This window comes from Gopherus evgoodei, chromosome 8 (genome assembly GCF_007399415.2).
Source record: "Gopherus evgoodei ecotype Sinaloan lineage chromosome 8, rGopEvg1_v1.p, whole genome shotgun sequence".
NCBI classification, from domain to species: domain Eukaryota; kingdom Metazoa; phylum Chordata; order Testudines; family Testudinidae; genus Gopherus; species Gopherus evgoodei.
The window spans coordinates 16638550-16658692 of NC_044329.1; the positions used below are offsets into that span (position 1 = coordinate 16638550).

A 20143-nucleotide genomic window follows, 5' to 3' on the forward strand; every position below is an offset into this window, starting at 1 on the left:
TGTGTGTTGCAAAGGGACCTCAGTGGGCAGAGCATCCAGCCCAGTATGTGCAGAACAATGTGTTTCTCTGAAAAGTTTGGTCACATGAACACGACCATGCTGATGAGTTGAGAGCTTAACTTTAAGAAGGATTTTAGTTTCCTTCATAACCGATGAGGTGATAGTAGAGATTTTGCAAGGACTCCTAGTTGCTGATTGGTTGATTTAACTTTTAAAGTTGCTCTGGAAAACTGAATGAAATAAAATGATAGTGAATTGAGTGTCAAAGCAAATGTGCCATCTAAAAGGAAAGGTGCCCAGAGGGATATACCGGTTTTCCCTACCAGTGAGCAAACTTTTTAATAACTAATGCTTCTTAAACCTTGGAGAGTTACCTTGTGCATTAGAAGAAACCGCTAATGAAAGAAGATGCCAATAAGATGCTGGCCCCTAATTTATGAATCCTTCCCTCTTAAAGTGCAATATGGTTTTCTCCTGGCAAATGCAACCATTCCATTAATAATTAACACCTTTAATGGGGTTTGAAAGTGTTTTGTTCAACACAAAATCTACTAGTTCAATTTTTTTAATCTCACTGAAAGCCTTTTGCGCAGACATGGAGCAGGGACACTAGTTATTCCTGCAGCAGAAAATACAGCTTCAAAGAAAATGGGTAGAATAAGTCAAGATATTTAGGATCTAGGCTAGGTGGTGTGAAGGAAGCAGACACAACTATTAGTCCTGAAATCAGGGGTCTGTTTCTCCTTTCTTCCATCTGAATATCTCCATTGACTTAAGTATAGCATGGTCCAGTTCTACTCTAGTTTAACTGACTGAATAATCAGTCCATCTGGTGGGGGTGAGGTGAGGTTAGAGTGTCCGTAAGGAGTGGTCTGATTTGGGAAGTAAGAGTCTCCTCTGCACTTCTTTTGAGTGTGTGTATGCATATTGCACAGGTATGAAAAAAGGATGGAGGTTTGATGAGTCTGGACCCTGTTTAGTCTTAGTACCATCCTGTAACAGCAATGATTGGTTGGTGAGGTACAGTGTTGTTTAGTGGTGTAGATGATAGATACCTTGTGTCACCACTGCTACTAGATGTAATTGTGAGACAAGAGAACACTTCCTCCCACCTGGTCCTACCCACCATGGAAGAGATCCACACTGAAAAACTATTCCATAAATGCTTATTCATTTGAAGACACACCCTCTAATTAGTCACTTTTCCATCCTGCCTCTCAGCATTTTCACTAATCTACACAGGAAAATGCAAGCAAGCTAGTGATGGCAGCACATTCATTCCAGACTTCCAAGATGACCTGTAAATATTATGAAATGTGATTTTTCTATAGAATGGACCAATAAAAAAATCAAATTTTCTTTCTTTGGTTTAATCAGAGGATGACTCCCATAGTTACAGATATGCAATTGGGAGTAGGATTCGGCCCAGTTTCTCTATCATTCGAGTATACTTGTGCTGCTATGCATTTAGTGCTGATGAAACTCCTCAGCATTCCTAAAGCCTGATTAGCAAAGCAGAGAAACATTTGCAACTTGTATCATATGGGAGTGTGAGAAAATAGGCGAAGCAAAAAATTAAAGGGCAAAATACTGTGAAAGGCATCTCAAAGACTGTGAAGACACAGGGCTGAGCTAGCCATGTTGTAAAAGGGAGGGGAAGATGGACTACACTTATGGAGATATACATATATGTGTAGTAAGGCCTACTGTTGAAGACGCCGTTTTGGTAGGACTTGTTTGGCAGCTGATAACAGAATCCTTGGGCTACTGCAGGGGTCGGCAACCTTTCGGAAGTGGTGTGCCGAGTCTTCATTTATTCACTCTGATTTAAAGTTTCATGTGCCAGTAATACATTTTAATGTTTTTTAGAAGGTCTCTCTCTACAAGTCTATATATTATATAACTAAACTAGTGTTATATTGTAAAATAAACAAGGTTTTCGTAATGTTTAAGAAGCTTCATTTAAAATAAAATTAAAATGTTCATCTTACGCCACTGGCCCGCTCAGCCCGCTGCCGGTCTGGGGTTCTGTTCACCTAGGCTGGCAGTGGACTAAGTGGGGCCTGCGGGTGGCACAGGGCTCAGGGCAGGGGCCTGGGGGAGTTGTTGGGGGTTCAGAGCTCAGGTCAGAGGGCGGGTGTGTGTGTGGGAGGAGGGGTCAGGGCTCAGGGCAGAGGGCTGGGTGACTGCCCCCTCCAAAGCCCCCAACCCCCTCCTGCTCCTCGTCCTGACTACCCCCTCCTGGGACCCCATCCCCTATCTAAGCCTCCCTGCCCCTTGTCTCCTGACTGCCCCCCTAGGACTCTACCCTCTACCTGTCCCCTGACTGCCCCAACCCTTATCCACACCCCCGCACCCAGACAGAACCCCCTGGACTCCCATGCCTATCTAACTGCTCCCCACCCCCTGACAGGACCCCCAGAACTCTGGATCCATACAATGCCTCCCTGCCTGCCCCAACCCCTCTCCACACCCCTACCTCCTGACAGCCCCCCCAGCTCCTTGTCTCCTGACCACCTCCTCCAGAGACCCCACACACACTAACTGTCCCCCAGGACCCTCCTTGCTCCCTATCCCCTGACTGCCCTGACCCTTATCTACCTCCCACTCCCTAACAGACTCTGGGACTCCCATGCCCCATCCAATCCCCTGTGCTCCCTGACTGCCCCCTCTAGAGACCCCCGCCCCTAACCACCTCTCAGGATCCCACCTCCCCCATCCAACCCATCCTACTCCCTGTCCCCTGACTGCCCCCACCCCTTATCCAACCCCCCCCCGCCCCAGACCCCTTACCGTGAGGCTCCCCGCTCATCCGGAGCCATGCTAATGTGCACGCAGCCCTGCTCCGCCCCGCCCCTCAGAGCGCTGTGCGCGGCAGCAGGGCTCCGGATGAGCGGGGAGCTCTTTCCCTCCCCATGAAACCAAACACTGCCCCGCGGGAGTGCACAGCCCCGGCCCCCAGAGCACTGCGCTCGGGGGGAAGGCAGGGGAGGGGCCGGTGGCTTGCTGCACTTGGCCCGGTGCTGCAGCCCAGGAGCGCGGACCCAGCGGCTTACCGTGTCGGCAGGATTTTTAATGGCACACTGGAGTCCAGGCAGGCCCCAGTGTGCCATTAAAAATTGGCTTGCGTACCATCTTTGACACTCGTGCCATAGGTTTCCGATCCCTGGGCTACTGGTTTGTCTACTCTTGACATGTATGGATGCTTTCTTTTTCTGTTGAATAACTCTGCTGCTAGATAATACGTGGGGTAAAACCCCCTAGCGAAGGATTTAGCTTTACCTCTGTTACATTTTAAGGTACCATATGAAGTAAATTTTTTAAAAGCCATTTTTTTGTTCTAACTGAGAAACTCGTGTATCCTGCCTAAATGACTGATACATATAAATGAAAACCAGTAGATCGGGGTAACCAAAGTGCAGCCCACTGAGCAGTGGCAACCTCAGGGATTTTGCAATGCCATTTTTAACATGGAGGTGCAGCCTTAGTAGGCATTGAAATGCAAACAACCTTCCATCCTAATGGATGTGGCGTGTACCTTGATCAAGATGCAGTATTGCATGCTGGAGTCATGGTCTCTATAGGCTAGAGCTCTGTATCGTATCTTAGGGCAGCTGGATTGAGATCCATTTTATTTATTCAGAATAGCTTTGTCCTTTGGAAATTTGCTAATGTGGCTCTTGGTTGACAAAGTTTGAATACCCTTGCATTAGCTAGTTGTGCAACAGCTACCCTCTGGCTGTTGCATTGAGAGAGCCTGAAGCTTAGCAGCTTTATTTTGTAGGAATGGAATGGTTATAACATGGATTTTTTTAGATATATATATAGTCCAGTATTGATAGAGAACACAGCATGGGGCTACTGAGTATATTATAGAACTGATTCATTGATGGGTGATTTCCATTTATTGAAAGGCTGTTCCCAATCACATGTAAGCTATTTTTATGCTGGAAACAATTATTTGAATTTTGAGTTCCCTAGAAAATCATTTGAAAAGCTTCTTCCAGCAGAACTGATGAGGTCCTGTGAGCCAAATGAATAAAATGGTGAAATCTGTCTTCAATCCATGCTAGGGATAATTATTTAGACCCGTAAATGGCTGCAAGGTTTGGGCTGTGTCACGTAAATGTTAGAGAGGCTGGTAGGTAGACTGGCAGGGTATGGGGAGGAAGAGAGAGACAGGATAAGGATGAGGGGTGGGGATTAGAGCCTTTAGATGCAGCAACTGGAAGTGAGATCAAAATATGGAAATAAAACTAGGGCTTTTTACTTGTGTAGGCTGCAATTAAACATGAGGATGGGAATGCTCACTGAAAGTCAATGGGTGCCAAAATCCTTCTTGCTCCTTCGAAAATACCATTACCAATGCATATACTGTTGTTTTGCCGTGGATTTCCACAGTTGCAGTTCACTGTTGCTTTTCGCATTCTTCAAAGTTTTCTCAAGTAGAAGGCATGTAATGAACAAGAAGGAAAGCTCTAAAGCAGTGGAATATTTTGGGCTGCCAAAGGACGGAATTCCCTCTCCTGCAGCTATTTGTGAAAAGTTAATATCCTGGTTTAGAGATTCTAATTTCAGCCACTGTTAGTCAGATTTTTGTTTCCGGTTTTTGATATTTTTGGTTCCTAGTTATTCTTTTTTCTGTTTTATTTCCCATTATGCATCAAACCGGAAGTGCTGCCTGCAACCTACACAAGGGTAAAAAAATAAAAACTTCATGTGGAATGTTACTTTTGCACATACAATTAAAATATACAGTTGAATTCAGACAACAATTGGTATTTTCAAAAGCCCTACTGCCCCCTCTGAGATTTCTGAGAGAGAGAGGAAATCAGTCCAAAAATAACTGCTTTCCAAGATACAAAGAGATCCCAGAATAGTGTGTGTTTATTCAACCACCCTTGCTTGCCAAAGAGACACAGGGAAAGCACAGGCTCTGTGGCTGCATAACTGGAACAGTTGGACAATATTCAAGCAGTATGTTAAAGTAGGTTTTAAAAGGAAAAAATAAATAAAAGCATATTGATAGAGAAGAGGCCATTAACTTGTGTGTTGATCACATAGCTGGTGGGCATGAACATAAGGATGGCACATTCTGCAATCCTAAAACACAATCTCTGTTTCATGAAGAGGTTTCCTATAAAGATTCTTACAAAATTACCTGCAAGACTGAGCAGAGAATAGTTTGATCAACTTGAACCAATCAATGCCAATACAACTCCACTTGAAGAGAGTTGTGTAACTCAATTGAAGTGGGATCATTTTTCCATTTAATATAATGCATATATTCATTACTTATTATTTTCATTAATCGGTTTGATAGGCACTGACAGTGTCTTCTGTGCCATCCAAGACCCACAGTAAAGCCAGTCTCTGGCCCAAATGGCTTACTGTAACAGCTTTCTAGACAAAGGTTAGTTTGAAAGATGTGCTCCTTATTATAAGTTTTTTTTTTTTAAATAAAATAACCAAATAGAAATAACTCTCTTCTGAGAACCTTATTGATTATATTTTATATTGTCATTAGTGCAATGGACTAAATGGCTAATGTGGAAATACATACTGGTGACGCAGCTGTCTTTAAGATTAATGAGAATTACATCGTTTCAAAATGAGTTTAATCTCAGAAACAGTGTATTGGTCCAATACACCATACAGAGGGAAATGCTTTTAATTACACATTCCTAAATACCCCAAGTCCTGCAGTGAACTCTCTTCACTGGGTATTGTAACTACTGAAGACTCACTGGTAGATAAAATGTTTTTCATAGAATATAAGATTTCCTGTAAATTATTCTGAAACTGCAGAATGTCTGGTAGCAAGACAGCCAGGTGAAGTGGTTAGAGGCTGGAAGTCAAGTGTTCTGGTCCCACATTTGCTACTGACTCACCAGAATGAGCCAATTCACTTCTCTAAGCTTCAGTTTACCAATCAGTAGTATGACATCCTCCTTATACAGTGCTTTGAGAGCCTCTCCTGGAAGGTGCTATGTAAATGTAGAGTAATAGTAGAAAGTCTAAAAGCATATGTACCCTGTCCACTATTGTAAAGATGAAATAATGATGTAATTTCCATGGTATTTACCATGTAATGATGTGACGCTATAAGAGACTTTTAATGTTCCGTAACTCCTTAGCATTGCATAGGGTTAGCATGAGGGACAGAACTGATGAACTTCAGCTTCCAAAAGACAAGCTCCTCTTCGTTACACCAAAGGAGGTGGAAGAGCTCAAGTCTCTCATACAGTTGAAAGAAGAACTCATGTATATTTGAATGGATCTCGCATATTCTTTCTATTCAAGGGCAGAAGCATGCCCATACACACATTGAATAAGTCATACTTGCCTGCTACTGTGCTCTACAACTTGACCAGAAGGTATAATGTCATCACAAGATAGCTAGCATCCTATGCCTGCCAGAGAGGGAACAAAAAAGGGTTAATTTTTATGATCTGGGCTAATTGTCTCTTTTGCAGTGCCATCCTTTGTTTAAACGTAGAATATATTCAATATATAATAAATTCAAGAAGAGGTTTTGCTAAAATAGATAAATAAACAAAGGTCTGGAGACAATTTGTCATTTTTATAAAGGAATGACCAATTTTTAGCAAAATATCAAATAAAAACAAATAATTTAAAAAAAAACCTGATATCTATCAGAGAACTATGTTAGGAATTTCTGATAGAAGTCTGTATAAAATCATTCAAGTTTTTTTTCATATAGTATTCCTAAGGAACTTCTAATGTGCTACTGTACTTACTTATTTCTCTCTAAATATGACTTTCTTAAGTAATAAAGGTAAGGAGATTGTTTGCTCCTATTGACTTCAGTGGGACTATTCCTATGAATAAGGCAAGGAAGGGTTTACTCCTGAATGGACATGGACATCAAGTAGTTTAGCTAAAATTTTGACCTCTTTTAAAAGGTGGTAGACAATGTCCTCTTGGTGCCAACTGTAATGATGATTTTTGCCACTTTCTCACCAGAAGGTGGACTGAATCCACCAACTCTTTTAATGCACTTTTCTCTCACCAATGGTAATAACTCCAGCAAGGGACAGATGAGATTTGCATGGAATTGGACACAAGCAAGATGGAGCCATGTTCATTTCAAGTACAAATAAAAGGGGATGCAGGAAACCCTGATTTGTGTCACGTTCTGTCATCATTTAGACTAGCGGGGACTTGAGTGTTGGAGAGACTGTTTTAGAGTGTTGAGGGTTTTAGAATGTAGAGTTAAGAGTGTGAGGAAACCGTAAGAACCTCAGAACATTGACAGAAGATACTGGCTTGTCCATAAACTCAGGTGGGAGGAATGAGGGCTGTACAAGTAGAGGAGGAGCATGATCTGCAGGGAGTAAAATTTTATTTTCAAGCTATTAAAAGAGTAATTCAAGCAAAGGAGAGAAAAGGTGCCAAAAATTACTCAACAGTATCCTTTAACCTATCACCGAAACTGCTGATTTGTTTGTGATAGGAGGTTGGCATTTGAAACATAACCTGAAACTGAATCAGAATATTGTCCATCCTGTTGACTTCTGTCTCTCACTCTAACAAAATATTCCAGAGTTTGGGCCAGTCCTAGTCCTATGATAAGAAACAGAAACCATGAGCTGGAGTCTAGCATAAGGTCATTGTTTTCAGAAGATGTTTCCTTATCTTTATTCTTTTAAAAAAAAACCTTTTTTTTATTGTGATGTTTAAAAAACACAGATGTTGTCCCTAACACGATTCATGTAATAGTGTTAGGAAACCTTGGTTAGAAGGAGCCAGAAGACAGGTTTCATGTGTCCATGCTGTTTCCTAGAATGTGGTATACACATGGCCTGGCATTTGAGAAGGACCTGACTATACTCTTTTCTGTTGTCCAAACCACCTTTCTTAACTGCTCAAAAGGGATTGATTTTCAGCTCCTTTGGGCCATTCTCAAAAGAACAGAACAACATACTAACTCCATCCAGTGGCCCTTGGTATAGCAACCCAAAATAGTGGGAAACTGGCTTAGTAACAACCTCTGAGAATCTCGTAACATAAGAGACAGATCCATTTTGCCATTTTCTCAAACACAAATTTAATCTCTTAAGACTCATCAGCCACGTTATTTTAGCACTGAATCCTCTGCTCCACTTCCCTTTAAGTACTGTGTTTGTCTGCAATACTGGTGGCTGCCCATAGGTCGGTGGCTGCCCATAGGTCAATGGCTGTATGATCTCTAGCTTGCAGTCCCCATTGCATATCAAGGACAAATGGAACTTGATTGCTCACTGGAGACTGAAGCATAAAACCAGTCTTTACAAAGTAACCCACCTTGGTATTTTTATATACTGCTTGTAGAGGGCTGGTAGCATGCTTAGTGTTGTACAAAACATGGATTACAATCTAAATTAGACGGACAATATGGTTCAGACACCAAATGCACCGAAAGGCTAGAAGATTATCAAGACTTCAAGCGGTGCACATTCTTTTAGTGCAGTTGTTGCAATTGTACTTAGATCCCCTGAAAGGCACTGAAACAGCTAAGGAAGTTTTACTCCACTTCTCTATAAGAGGAATTTCACTCTCTCAGAATTTGCTGTAAGGTGGTTCCACGTTATTCTGTGTTACGACACTTATACTTCAAGGAAAAGTACTGAATCAGTGTCTAATAAATTCCAGAGCTAGCTGAGTTGATTACTCTTATACAGAGGAGGAAAAAGAGTGAATTTTAAAACAAGCCAATTAAAAAGGCAATGGAAAGGTTACAGTAGAGGGGGAGAACAATCAAAGCAAGCACTGCAAAAATAATGAGCAGACTCTATTACATGCATATCAACCATTTACATCACTTGCAAACCAGTTGCATCATGATAGATTGGTTGGTTCATGCTGGAGTCCCAACAGAGAATCCTGAGGCTTGCTGATCATTTATAAGTTTGACAGCTATAGACTAGCTGTGTTTAGCTGCCGACTATGAGTAATAGGTCCTCTACCTGCACTGGCAGAAATCCCATTTGATAGGGCATTGATGTTTTCCTCAATAGCCTTTTGCTGATTTCACAAAATAAGTTATACTTAAAACTTTGGTTTTCGTTCATTCTCAGAACAGAGAAAGAGTCCATGTCAGCAAGCTGAGTTAGTCACAGAGAGCATGTGGAATATGTGTTCTGTTGTGGGCTTGTCAATATTGGAGTGAAGGGTCTTTCTTTTTTTATAGTAGGTACCCAAGTTACATGATTTGGGGCATATTTATTGGAGGTTTTTCCTTATTAATTGTCTTCAGACAGATACTAGAATGAAAGAACTTCCCTGCCATTCTTCAGATAATGAACTCTAGGCTTCCAGTGTGTAAGGCCCATTTAGTTAAAAATATAAACAGAAAATTGTTTTCGGGCACTGTGGATTGCAGCCAGGGAATAGCCTTTCATACTTGCACACCACGGCCACCAAAATAAAAAGAGGAATGAAGGCTGGTTACAGACATCATTAATATCCAGAAATATGATCAACAGCCTGGCAACAATGGGGGAAATAAAACAAAGCAGATAAGTAACTGGGGAAAGAAAGCAGCTGTGTGCAGTGAGACGACCTCTGTAACCTGGAATGTAGTCGTTCCATACAACAAAGCAGGAAGCTTGCCAGCAAAAGAATAATAGAGCAGGGATTAATTGCAAGGTCCAGCCCTTTTTGTCTAAAGAAATGCAGATCTGGCCTTGAAACTATTTCCCAAGGTCTCAGTGTTCCATTTTGTAGCTTTGTTTCATGCTGTGAATATTCCCCAGGTGCCTACTCTTGTTGGATGTTGTTGGAATGTCTTTCTCTGTTTTGTTTGTTTGTGATGGTTGTGTGTTGATAAGTTATCTGATTCTGTCTTGCAGCCCTCAGAATCCAAGCCCAACATCACCCCTTTCACCGTCCTGGCCCATGTTCTCTGCGCCATCAAGTCCTATGCCCACCTCCTCTACGTCCAGCGACTCATCCCCCATAAGGTCTGTTGCAGTTTGTTCTGGTTTTCTGTTGCTGCTGCTGCTGCTGCTATTATATTTTTATTTACTTTTTTTTTTTTCCTGTGAGTCTTGTTCAAGTTCTCCCAGTGCAGTCCAGCTTTGGTCTCTAGCTTGTTTTAGTTACCAGCCTTCATTGGTTTTCAGCTGCCTTCATGTAACAAGAGAGGAAACTTCCAAACATCGCATGATCCAAGAGGAATGGTTTGAGATGACCTAACAACAGTTAATTATCTACCAAGTAGATAATTTCCTTTTATCCCAGCAGTGGTGCAGACCACTGGGAGAATTTCTCAGTGATCAGAGCAGGCAACTAGGAATCATGACCCCTAAAGTCTGATTCCCGCTGCTACAGTTGTCTTGTTTTGTGACCTTTGCCAAGTCTCTTAACTTGCCTGAACCTCATTTTACCAATTCTACAACAGGTAAGAAATGCACTAACCTCACAGGACTGTTGCACGGCGTAACTAAGAATTGTTAAATACTATGGGCCTTGATTCCCCCCCCCCCCAGCCCAATCTCCCCTTTTCACACCTGCAATTTGTGGGTGCCAATTACTGAATGAAACTATGTAATATAGACATCTGTCTTATTGTGTCTGCATCTCAGGTAGTTAGATGTCACATGAAATAAATTGATCCTGGAAGTGGGGGACACCCCCTAAAGGAAGGTTTAAAAATCTTACCCTTTGAGGTGGAAGGATATGGTATTATATAATGCTCTACCTAGGTTATTTCTAAAGGGCCTAGCATCATGGTGCCTCTAAGTACAGAAAACTGCTGCATGGTCTCAACTGATAAAATACCCATTTTCCTAGAACATTCTTATTTTGTGACATGCCATCTTGTGTAGCCCTAAGAACTTGAAGTATTCTAACTAGCTGCTGTGATTGGTTTATCTTCCACTGAAGAAACATGCAATGTATAGCAGGAATGTGCCTCTCTTCAACATAAACCTTTGAACTGAATATGTATCGTATTATGGGAGCTGGGGGAATGCAAAGACTATTTACCTTGTAAAAGAAATGAAATTGGGTGCAACATCATTGATATATTTGTGTCCTCTTATGATTGGTATGGAGCTAGAAGCAGTCAGTCTGCCTTATAGATATGTCACCTGTACCACACCCCCTTTTTCCTGTCTACTCTCTCTGTACTAGTTTATTAAAGGTGATTTGGTTAACCAGGCTTCCCAGCTGCTTTGCTGTGCTGGATTGTAGGGTAGCACTTATGCCTTAATATCTAACACTCATTAGTAGGCAGCGCCCAGCCCATCTCTGGCAACTGCACTGCTACAGTATTTAACCCAGAGTTGGCAATAACCATCCTCTGATGATTTTCAGTATGACCTCCAGAAAGCTACCCTGTGAACAGGCCCCTTCTCTTCAAGTGGTTTATAAAAAATGCAATAAAAAGCCATATTAATTCCTTTAAGAACATCCTAAGCGGGAATTATCTTTGCTTTTTCCCCGTCCTTTAATTAGTATTCATTAGTGCATAAATGTTGCAGAGCAGCAGGAAGAGAGATGTCTCTTCCATCTCAGGGACAGAGGCAGAACCTGAGTGCTGCTCCTTATATGAAAAAATTGAAAACTACCTTCACCCACAACTTAGAAATGCCACATTTAACTCCTGTCTATTCAGCAGGTTATTTGTTTTGATGGGAGCCTGCAAAGGCCTAATAGTGGTGTAATATCATCTAAGTAGCCCCTCTTCTGAGAGGACGACTCCCTCGTTCTATAAATTGTACAAGGGCACATTGGGAAAACTCCACTGAGTGCTTTCCTGGCCCTATGCCATGCTTCGAGGCAGAAATTAACAATGAGTGATCAGAAAGATCCAAGCTTTTTATCTCCTTGAAGGGCGCAGCAGCAGAAATGGCACAATCCTGATAGTAGCAACTTGCACTGAGGTGCTGTGAGGACAAAAAAAAGTGGTTGGAGGCCTAAAGGGGTTTATTTCACAAGAATAGCAACAGCTTAAATAATTCAGGGCTGTTGCCAAGAAAATGCCTTTGTTTTAATTCTATGACCTCCACAAAGTTTTGCATGCTGAGTGAGTCCTACATGGCTCCTGAATGGTAGAGATGTAACCCCGTTAGTTTGTTTAACAGTGCCACTCCCCACCCTTGACATCCAATTGGACTGGATAGGAGAACTTGGAAAAGTATCATCTTTGCAGCTGTGCCAAAGTGTGTCATTGAAATTACAAAGCCCCATGAAGCTTTCCCGGTCTGAGGTTTCGTTGTGAATTTGACCAGGTTTACTGAAGAGGCTTGTAAAGCTTCTGGGTGAGTCCATGCCCAATTTGAGCAAATTTGGGCCAACTGATTATTTGAAGTCAGAAGCTGGAGAAAATAGGTTCAACTAAGTTTTGTTTTGAAAAAACTCAAAATCTCAGAATGTTGTGGTGGGAGAGATGATTATGAACTCTCATGAGACAAATAAACTCTACTTCTTACTGCTCTTTATTTGTTGTTTGGGGAAGGAGCCAGGGGTTCTTTGGGTTGTAGTGAGCTTGTTTTGGTTTCCTATTTATATTGAATGAAAATGGTACTAACAGAAAAGGGTCTTTTTTTGATGAACGAGCTCCTGCAAAGGAAAGTGACCTAACTTTTTTTAAATACATTTAACAAGTCCTGGAATTCTACAGTATCTTAGAACCCAAATTTGCTCTCTTCGTCAACCATAGTATGATAGGGTACAGTTATCCCTGGCAACGGACATGGTAAATCCTGAAAAGATGGATTTCTTCTCAAAAGACCATGCACAGAGACAGATAGGATCTGTCATTAGAAATCAACCTTCAGAGAAGATGAGGAACATCAAGCTGTCCTGAATGAAACCTCACACAACGTGGAACTGGGGAAATAGAACTTTTCTCTCAGGGAGAAAGGTGCTCAGGACTTTCCTCCATAATGAGAAAAAGATCTAGAGGAGTCCAGGCTGTGCTAGATCTCAAGATGGAAGATGGAGAGTCTAGCTCCCGCTATCACTGCAATCTCTCCAGGAAACAAGCTTCTTGGTGGCACTATCAGGCTATTTGCATATTCCAGTCAGCCCCTGTTACTGGTTTTCTTTAGTTCACCTATGGAAATTGCCACTATCTCCAGGAAACATTACCCTTAAGTCTGTTCTGTGTTCCCAGAATGTTCTTAAAGGCATTGATCATAATAATAGTCAGGAGTGGTACAATGACTCATATTTATTAGATGATACACATGTCAGGGCTTCATCATAAGGCATCTTGTGGGAAGTGACCTAGAAGACTGCATCAGATTGGCTTACACAGTACACTCTTGTGGACCATGGCACTATGCACCCTGCCTCAGTTTCCCCCCGAGGGAGCTGGAACTATTTTCAACATGTGATGAAACATAATGAAAAGGCAAGTGACGATTATATTTGGAGTGGTTCGGTCTTTCAGTGGCAAAAGCCCAAGAATATGAAGCACCCTCCCTCCACAATCCAGACCCCCAGATCCTGACCACAGAGCGTAGCCTTTCAGGTTGTACTATGTGTACCAAGAACATTGTCAAGGTCAGGGACAGAGCATCAACTTTCCAAAGGGAAGAGCAGTCAGGTTGGGTCTTTGTGGCTTCCATGATCAACTGAGGTAGGAATACACCCTGATCTATTCAGGCAGTGTAAATAAATCCCCTCGGGATTGTGGGTCAGGGTGGGGGGTGCAAGAAGTTCACGTCTAAATGCCAAAGCGATCGAGGCATTTAAAGTAACGCTCATAAAAAAAGCACTGAACTCAGTTTAACAAGGCATTATTGTTGTTTGAATCTACTAATACCAGTTCAGAGTTTTCATACTGCTTTGGAAGCACTTGACTGGCTTGAGAGCCAAAATCTTGACACCTTCTTGACAAGTCTATGCTGCCTCTGGTATCTGTATGAGCAGAGGCACAGCCTAAATATCTTGGACTGTGAGTCTCAGTAAGGAACTGGACAGGTAACAAACATTCCATTTCCAAGGCTGATGTATATAGCCAAACCCACTTTACAAGTGTTCTGCCTTCCAGGACTCCCAATTCAGGCAGGAGGCTTCCATTTTTCTGGTGGGTTTTCCATCTGAGGCAGAGTCAGCATACAGCTTCCTGCATGATTGTCTCACTGAAATGGGAGAGATTTCCAAAACTGCAAAATATGCTACATAAACTATACTCTATTCTTCTGCTTAAAATACAACAATAAATACAACAATAAAGACTGATCGGTCTTGTTTGATCTTAAGACAGAAAAGGAAGGGTGAGCTAACTCTTCCTCACCTGACTAGAAATCTGTGAGATCTCAGTTTATGTTGTGGTCTTCTGATAGAAGCAAGAGCCAGAGACTCCTGCATTCTGTTCCCCACTTTACCAGTGAATTGCTGGTTGGCTTTTGGATGCGAATGCTTTCTGCCTCAGTTTACCCTGGAGGTCCGACTGGTGAAAAGCTTATTTGTTTCCATAGCAATTTATGGATGTGACTCCTGAGAGAGAATTCTTATGCTAAGAGGAAAATTAACACCTTTGAGATGCCATCCTGGTGAAGATTTTTACCTACCTCCTGGATGGCAAAGAAGATGAAATATTGTTAGAGAAAATCAGACCAGTTGTCGGGAAATAAACTTAGGTCACATCAGGCATAGAGATGGAAATAATCTTGAGAAAGCTATCATGGATGGAATGGTGGGAGGTCATCATAGTAGGAACAACCAGTGAGGAGATCAATAGATGGTATGAGGCAGGTCATGGGAAGGTCATCTGCTGAGGTGCAAAGTTAGCCATGAATTAAGAATGCTTCTGAAAATTCTATTATGAGGTCACCAGTATTCAGACCTGAATAAATGGACTTTACATTACATTACAGTTTACCCCACTGCAAAGTGGAGATAATACAGAGGAAGGTTTTGAAATTTAATGTTTGTAAAGGGTTTTGAGACCCTCAGGTGATGGGTTCTGAAAAAGGGCAACAAATTATTAATAGAAGTTACTTATTGTTCTGTTTTGGAAGTGCTCGTCTGTGGGTGCAGAGTCGTTCCCAGGAACTAGAACACTGCAGATACAGCTAGAAATGAACTCTAAAATATTTTTTGGGTAAATGTTAAAAACAAACCACCCTGACTGATTTACAGTGTCAATGAGTGACTACTAATGCTGCCTGCCTGTCTGCCCCAAGTAGGAACTAGGTTTTTAGTTAGACATTTCTCTTCAGTGACTCACAAAATATTCCCAGCTTACTCTGGCCTTATTTAATTCTCCCCTTTAATGGACAGGAAACTCTTCCAGTGACCTCTGATTTAGTGCTGCTCAGTGTGTTGGGCAACTCTGTACATGCCCTGTTCCTCAGTGCTTCAATTTTGCTCACACTGAAATTTCCAATGTGGTGAAATGAGACTCTGGAGGAAGTGATATCTCTGAGAGAGCTTGACTTTATCTGAAGTATTTTGAATTTTTTCTCCCCTGACCTAGGTAATCTTTTCACCTTGAGCCCTTCCTTTTGACATCTTCCTCAAAAATTCCCCCAAGAGGGTGGGGATGGAAATTGTGTTATATTTTTAATAGAGATTTTCTTTTTTGTGTCAAATACATTATCTTTCTCTATTTTCACAGCTCACCATTCCGGAAAGCCAGAGCCTTGTATGCTTGCAAAGCAGAACATGACTCAGAGCTCTCCTTCACAGCAGGCATCATATTCGATAATGGTGAGTCTTCAGTTCCCAAGCATGGACAGTGTAATGTAATACAAAATGCTTCACAGAAGGAGAAGAGAGAGAGAGACTGTTGAAAGCTACAAAGAAGGAGAAAGGTTTTACAGAGATGATGATAAGGAGAGGAAGAGATCTGATTTTCAGAGGTGCTGAAAACCCACAGCTCCTGTTGGCTGGAGTGCTCAGCATCACTGAAAATCAGGTCCACTGGAGCTGATTTTGTATGTGTGGGAGTTAAGGTTGCTTCACACCTCATAGGAAGTGCTCAGGACTCATCAGGACTGAGCCTTTTGAGGGAAAAAGAATTGTTGGGGAAGTACAGGTGGGAAGGAGAAGCCTCAAGAAGGACAACTCTGGAAGTTTATAATCTGCCATCATACAGGTTTCATTATAACAAACTACCACCATTGCCTTTGGTTAGCACCAGATAGTCAACTCATGCATTGAAAATGGAGGGAAATTACAGGATGTGACCATGCTTCATCTTTCAGAGGCATCATCACCTTGTATACATACATGCATGAGAATTAAGTGGAGGAGTTGCAGCGAGCCCCAGGGCTATGTTTAGGAACACAGAATGTGTGCTCTAATCTTTAATAAGTAAAAATTTAATGTAGTGTTTAGCATGGGAGCACCATCCACCCCACTGCAGTGATACACAGGGGTGAAAACAAAGCTAAAGGATCCTCTCTCAATCTGAAAACCAATACTGCTTTTGAGTTGCTTTCTTCTTCTAACCCAGTGCATTCTTGCTAGTTGCTGATAGGCACATCTCTACCCCCGACAGAACGTGACCTGATAGGACACGAATTCGGATATAATGCAGTAAAGCAGCGGGGAGCCTTGGGCCCTTTAAATCCTCATCCAAGCCCCACTGCCAGAGCTCTGGCGGTGATTTAAAGGGCCCGGGGCTCCCCGCAGCGCCTGGAGCCCTGGGCCCTTTAAATCACCGCCAAGGAAACTGGTCCAGTCTGGCACGGTGTACCAGCTCTTGCCGGTACGCTGTACCAGACCAAACCCAATATAATGCGGTCTCACCTACAAGGCGGTGTGATTCTTTTGGCTCCCGAGGACCATGCTGTAGCCGGGGGACAGGAGGTGGCTAGGTTATGTCAGTGGCCAGCAGCAGCCTGGAGGTGTTAGCTGCCTTTCAACATTGTGTGGGCAGGAAGGGACAAGATGCTTCCAGCCAGGGGAGGCTGGGAGAAGAAGAGATGAGCTCTGCAAAGACACAGGCCAGGTCATCCCTTCCCACCCCACTCCCCTGCTGCTGGAAGCAGCTCCTGCCCCTTCCCTCCTGCACAGTGCCGAAAGGCTGCTGCTGTTCACATTCTGGTGTGAACCCTGGCAGAAATCTGGGGAGGAGAGGCATGTGATGCATGCCTCCCCCCACGTGTTGCCTCGGGAATGTGGGGCGCCAGGTACCAGGACATGGGTCTGTTCATGGAGCCTAGCCAGGCATGGAGGGTGGAGAGTGACCGGCAAAGAGGGTCGGGTCGGTTGGTCACCCCTCGTGTGTGAGAGAGGTATACGGGAGTGTGTGTGTCTCACCTCTCCCCGTGTGTGTGTGTGGAGGGGGTGGGGGGTTGGGGGGTGTGTGCCATTCCTCCCAGTGTGAACCCTAAAGCCTTAAAGATATGAAGGTAAATGAAGACTCCAACTATGCAGTATTTCTTTTTAATGGGCTCAGTCAAATTGATGTTAATGTGAACGCTTAATGTTGTAGTTATGTTACTGAAAAATGCAACTTTAAACTAAACAATGTTAAGCAAATCCAATTTCCCCATAAGAATTAATGTAAATAGGGTGGGTTAGGTTTCAGGGAAATGTTTTTCACCAGACAAAAAACTATATATTATATAGATATACACACAATATACATTTTAAACAAACAACTTAATACTGTTTGCAGCTATGATGACTGTGAAGCTTGGTTGAGGTGGTGACGTTAGGGAGTGGAAGAGGGAGGGATATTTCCCAGGAGATGCCTTGCTGCTAAATGATGAACTAGCACTTGGCTGAGCCTCCAAGCGTGAACACGTTGTTTAATGTAGCCTCTCACACAAGGCAGTACAAACACGAGGGAGGGGAGACAGCATAGCAGACAGAGATAGACACAGCCGACAGAGACAGACGCACATCTTGTTTGTGGGAGAGAGGGAGAAATGCACTCTGCCCCTTTAAGTAAGCTGACCCACTCTTACGTGCATTGTCTTTATAAGTGGATCAGGAAGTTGAGACAGCAGCTGCTACCCCAAGCTCTCTCTGACTCTCTCTCCATCTGTGTTCCCTCCCTGCTCTATATGGAGAAGAAGTAAGCGGGGTGCAGGAGCAGGGGGGAGGAGGACACCCTGACATTAGCCCCCCCTCCCTCCCCTGAAAGCAAGCAGGAGTTTCTGGGAACAGCTCCAAGGCAGAGGTAGAGTGACCAGACAGCAAGTGTGAAAAATCAGGAAATGGGGTGGGGAGTAATAGCCTGTATAAGAAAAATACCCCAAAATCGGGACTGTCCCTATGAAGTTGGGACATCTGGTCACCCTAGGCAGAGGGCATGAGGAGCACATGGCAGTGGGGGGAGGGATAGCTGAACTGCCAGCAATTGATAGCCTGCTGGGTCGCTGCAGCACAGGGAACTTAGGGAAACAGGCAGCTGATAGGGGGGCTGCTGGTCCGCTCTGATTCCAAGCCCCCACCAGCTAGCTGCAACAAGCTGCTCTTCCTGCAAGCAGTGGACAAAGCAGGCAGCTGCCAGACGACGTTAGAGGGGAGCATTGCACAATTTTAAATGAGCATGTTCCCTAACTGATCAGGAACATAACAACTTTAACCGGAACGACTTTAAGTGAGGAGTTACTGTACTGCATAGTTCTGATTGATTGCTATTGAACTCACTTGAATACGAGTAATTTTACCAGGTGGCCCGTGTTCAGCATAGGGAAATATGGTCACTCTAGTCGTACTTTGTCTGTGCATGAGTGCACTGTCCCGTGTCTGATGCCGTTTTTGCTCCCCTTTCCACATTTTGGATCTCATAAATAAACCTCCATTATAAGGAAATTCAAGGTATTCAAAGCCCAGATGCAGAAGCAGCAAAAGCTAGTGTCAACTTTCCTGATTCCTGGGCAGCTTTCTAGGTGAATGTGACAGAGACAGATTAGCTTTTGAATATTGTACCAGAGCTGCACTATGACACTGCTGTAATGGTTCCTGCCCCAAATGAAAAGGGGGAAATGAGTGTCTTACTCTGAACTGTAATATTCATATCCTTTTTCTCCTACACATTCCTGGGACTTGGGGTAGGTAGACTGAAATCAGTTCGTTTATGGGAGTTGTTCCTAAAAAGCATAGATTGTCTGTTTCCTCCATCAAGAAAAAGGAGCAAAAATATTATGCATAATGGAATTCTTCAATGTTGTCTTGGATATAGTTGCATTATATGGAAAGGATTTTCTACCACTTCCCAGACTGGCTTGGACTTTATTTTCATGTATGTTGTCACTTTGGAAGCAGCTGCCACATTCTCTTTTTGTCCCCTTCTTGTTAATTAGCACAGTCCCCTCTTTGAGCTTGTGACAGAGGCCAGCAAATAAACAGGTACAAGTTTGATTTAAATATCGGGCGCTTGCTAGATAAAAATTGATGGATTGTTCAAGAAAAACACAGATAATTCCCTAATCACTTAGTGTTTTCCTAATAACTCTAACAGATAAAACACTGGTCACTGGGAAGGAAATTAAATAGACACTGTCTGGTTATTGATGTCCTAGTTTTAGTTATTGTGATAATGAGGTTTTTGGGAAGCCTAATATTAATAGCAATGTTTTCAAATACTCTTTTGAAGGTAGACAGTTTTTTTCTTTGGATTTAACTAGTCTTCTGCAGCACTTGCAGTGCAAGTTTCCCTACATTTCTCAGAACACTGCAGAATCTTTATTGTATTTATCCTCACATGCAGCTGTGAGGTAAGGAACTGTTATTAGCCTTTCTGTGCCTCAGTTATTCCCAAGGTCACACAGGAGGTCTGGTGGAGCATTGACTTGAACCTGGGTTTCATGGTTGTTAGACTAGGGCCCTAACCACTGGACCATCCTGTCTATGGCATATGTGTCAAGATGTACATGGAAAGAATTTTAATAATTCTTACATTTTAATAATCTAAAGCATGGGTTCCCACCCTGAGGCTTGTAAATAGGTATCAGGGGGTTTGCAACCACTGTGTAAATGGGAGGGAGTCCCCAGCTAGACAGAAGGAAAGTCCTGGAGGGAGAGGCGGGGGAGTCTTGTTAGGGAAGAGGTTAAGAACTATTATGTGTCAAGTAGTGACACAGATTAGGAAATGTGGTCAATAGTTTTCATTAAATCTAACGTTCAGATTTGATTTTCTAAAGTTAGGTGCCTGTGTCTAGCCACTTATTTAGGTGCCTAAATAGAGACGTAGGGCCTGTTTTCCATGGCTGCTGAACAT

The 20143-nt window shown here is 42.8% G+C and overlaps 1 protein-coding gene across 3 annotated transcripts in view; it reads left to right on the forward strand.

The window, feature by feature from the left end:
• Positions 1–20143, forward strand: part of ARHGAP26 (Rho GTPase activating protein 26) — a 324497-nt gene that overhangs the window by 294269 nt on the left and 10085 nt on the right. For 2 of the 3 annotated variants that reach the window (XM_030573096.1, XM_030573098.1), the window contains exons 21-22: positions 9855–9965; positions 15581–15672. In XM_030573096.1, the coding sequence (XP_030428956.1) occupies positions 9855–9965; positions 15581–15672 (203 nt within the window). The remainder of the gene's footprint in view (positions 1–9854; positions 9966–15580; positions 15673–20143) is intronic. The other variant, XM_030573099.1, reaches the window with a different exon arrangement.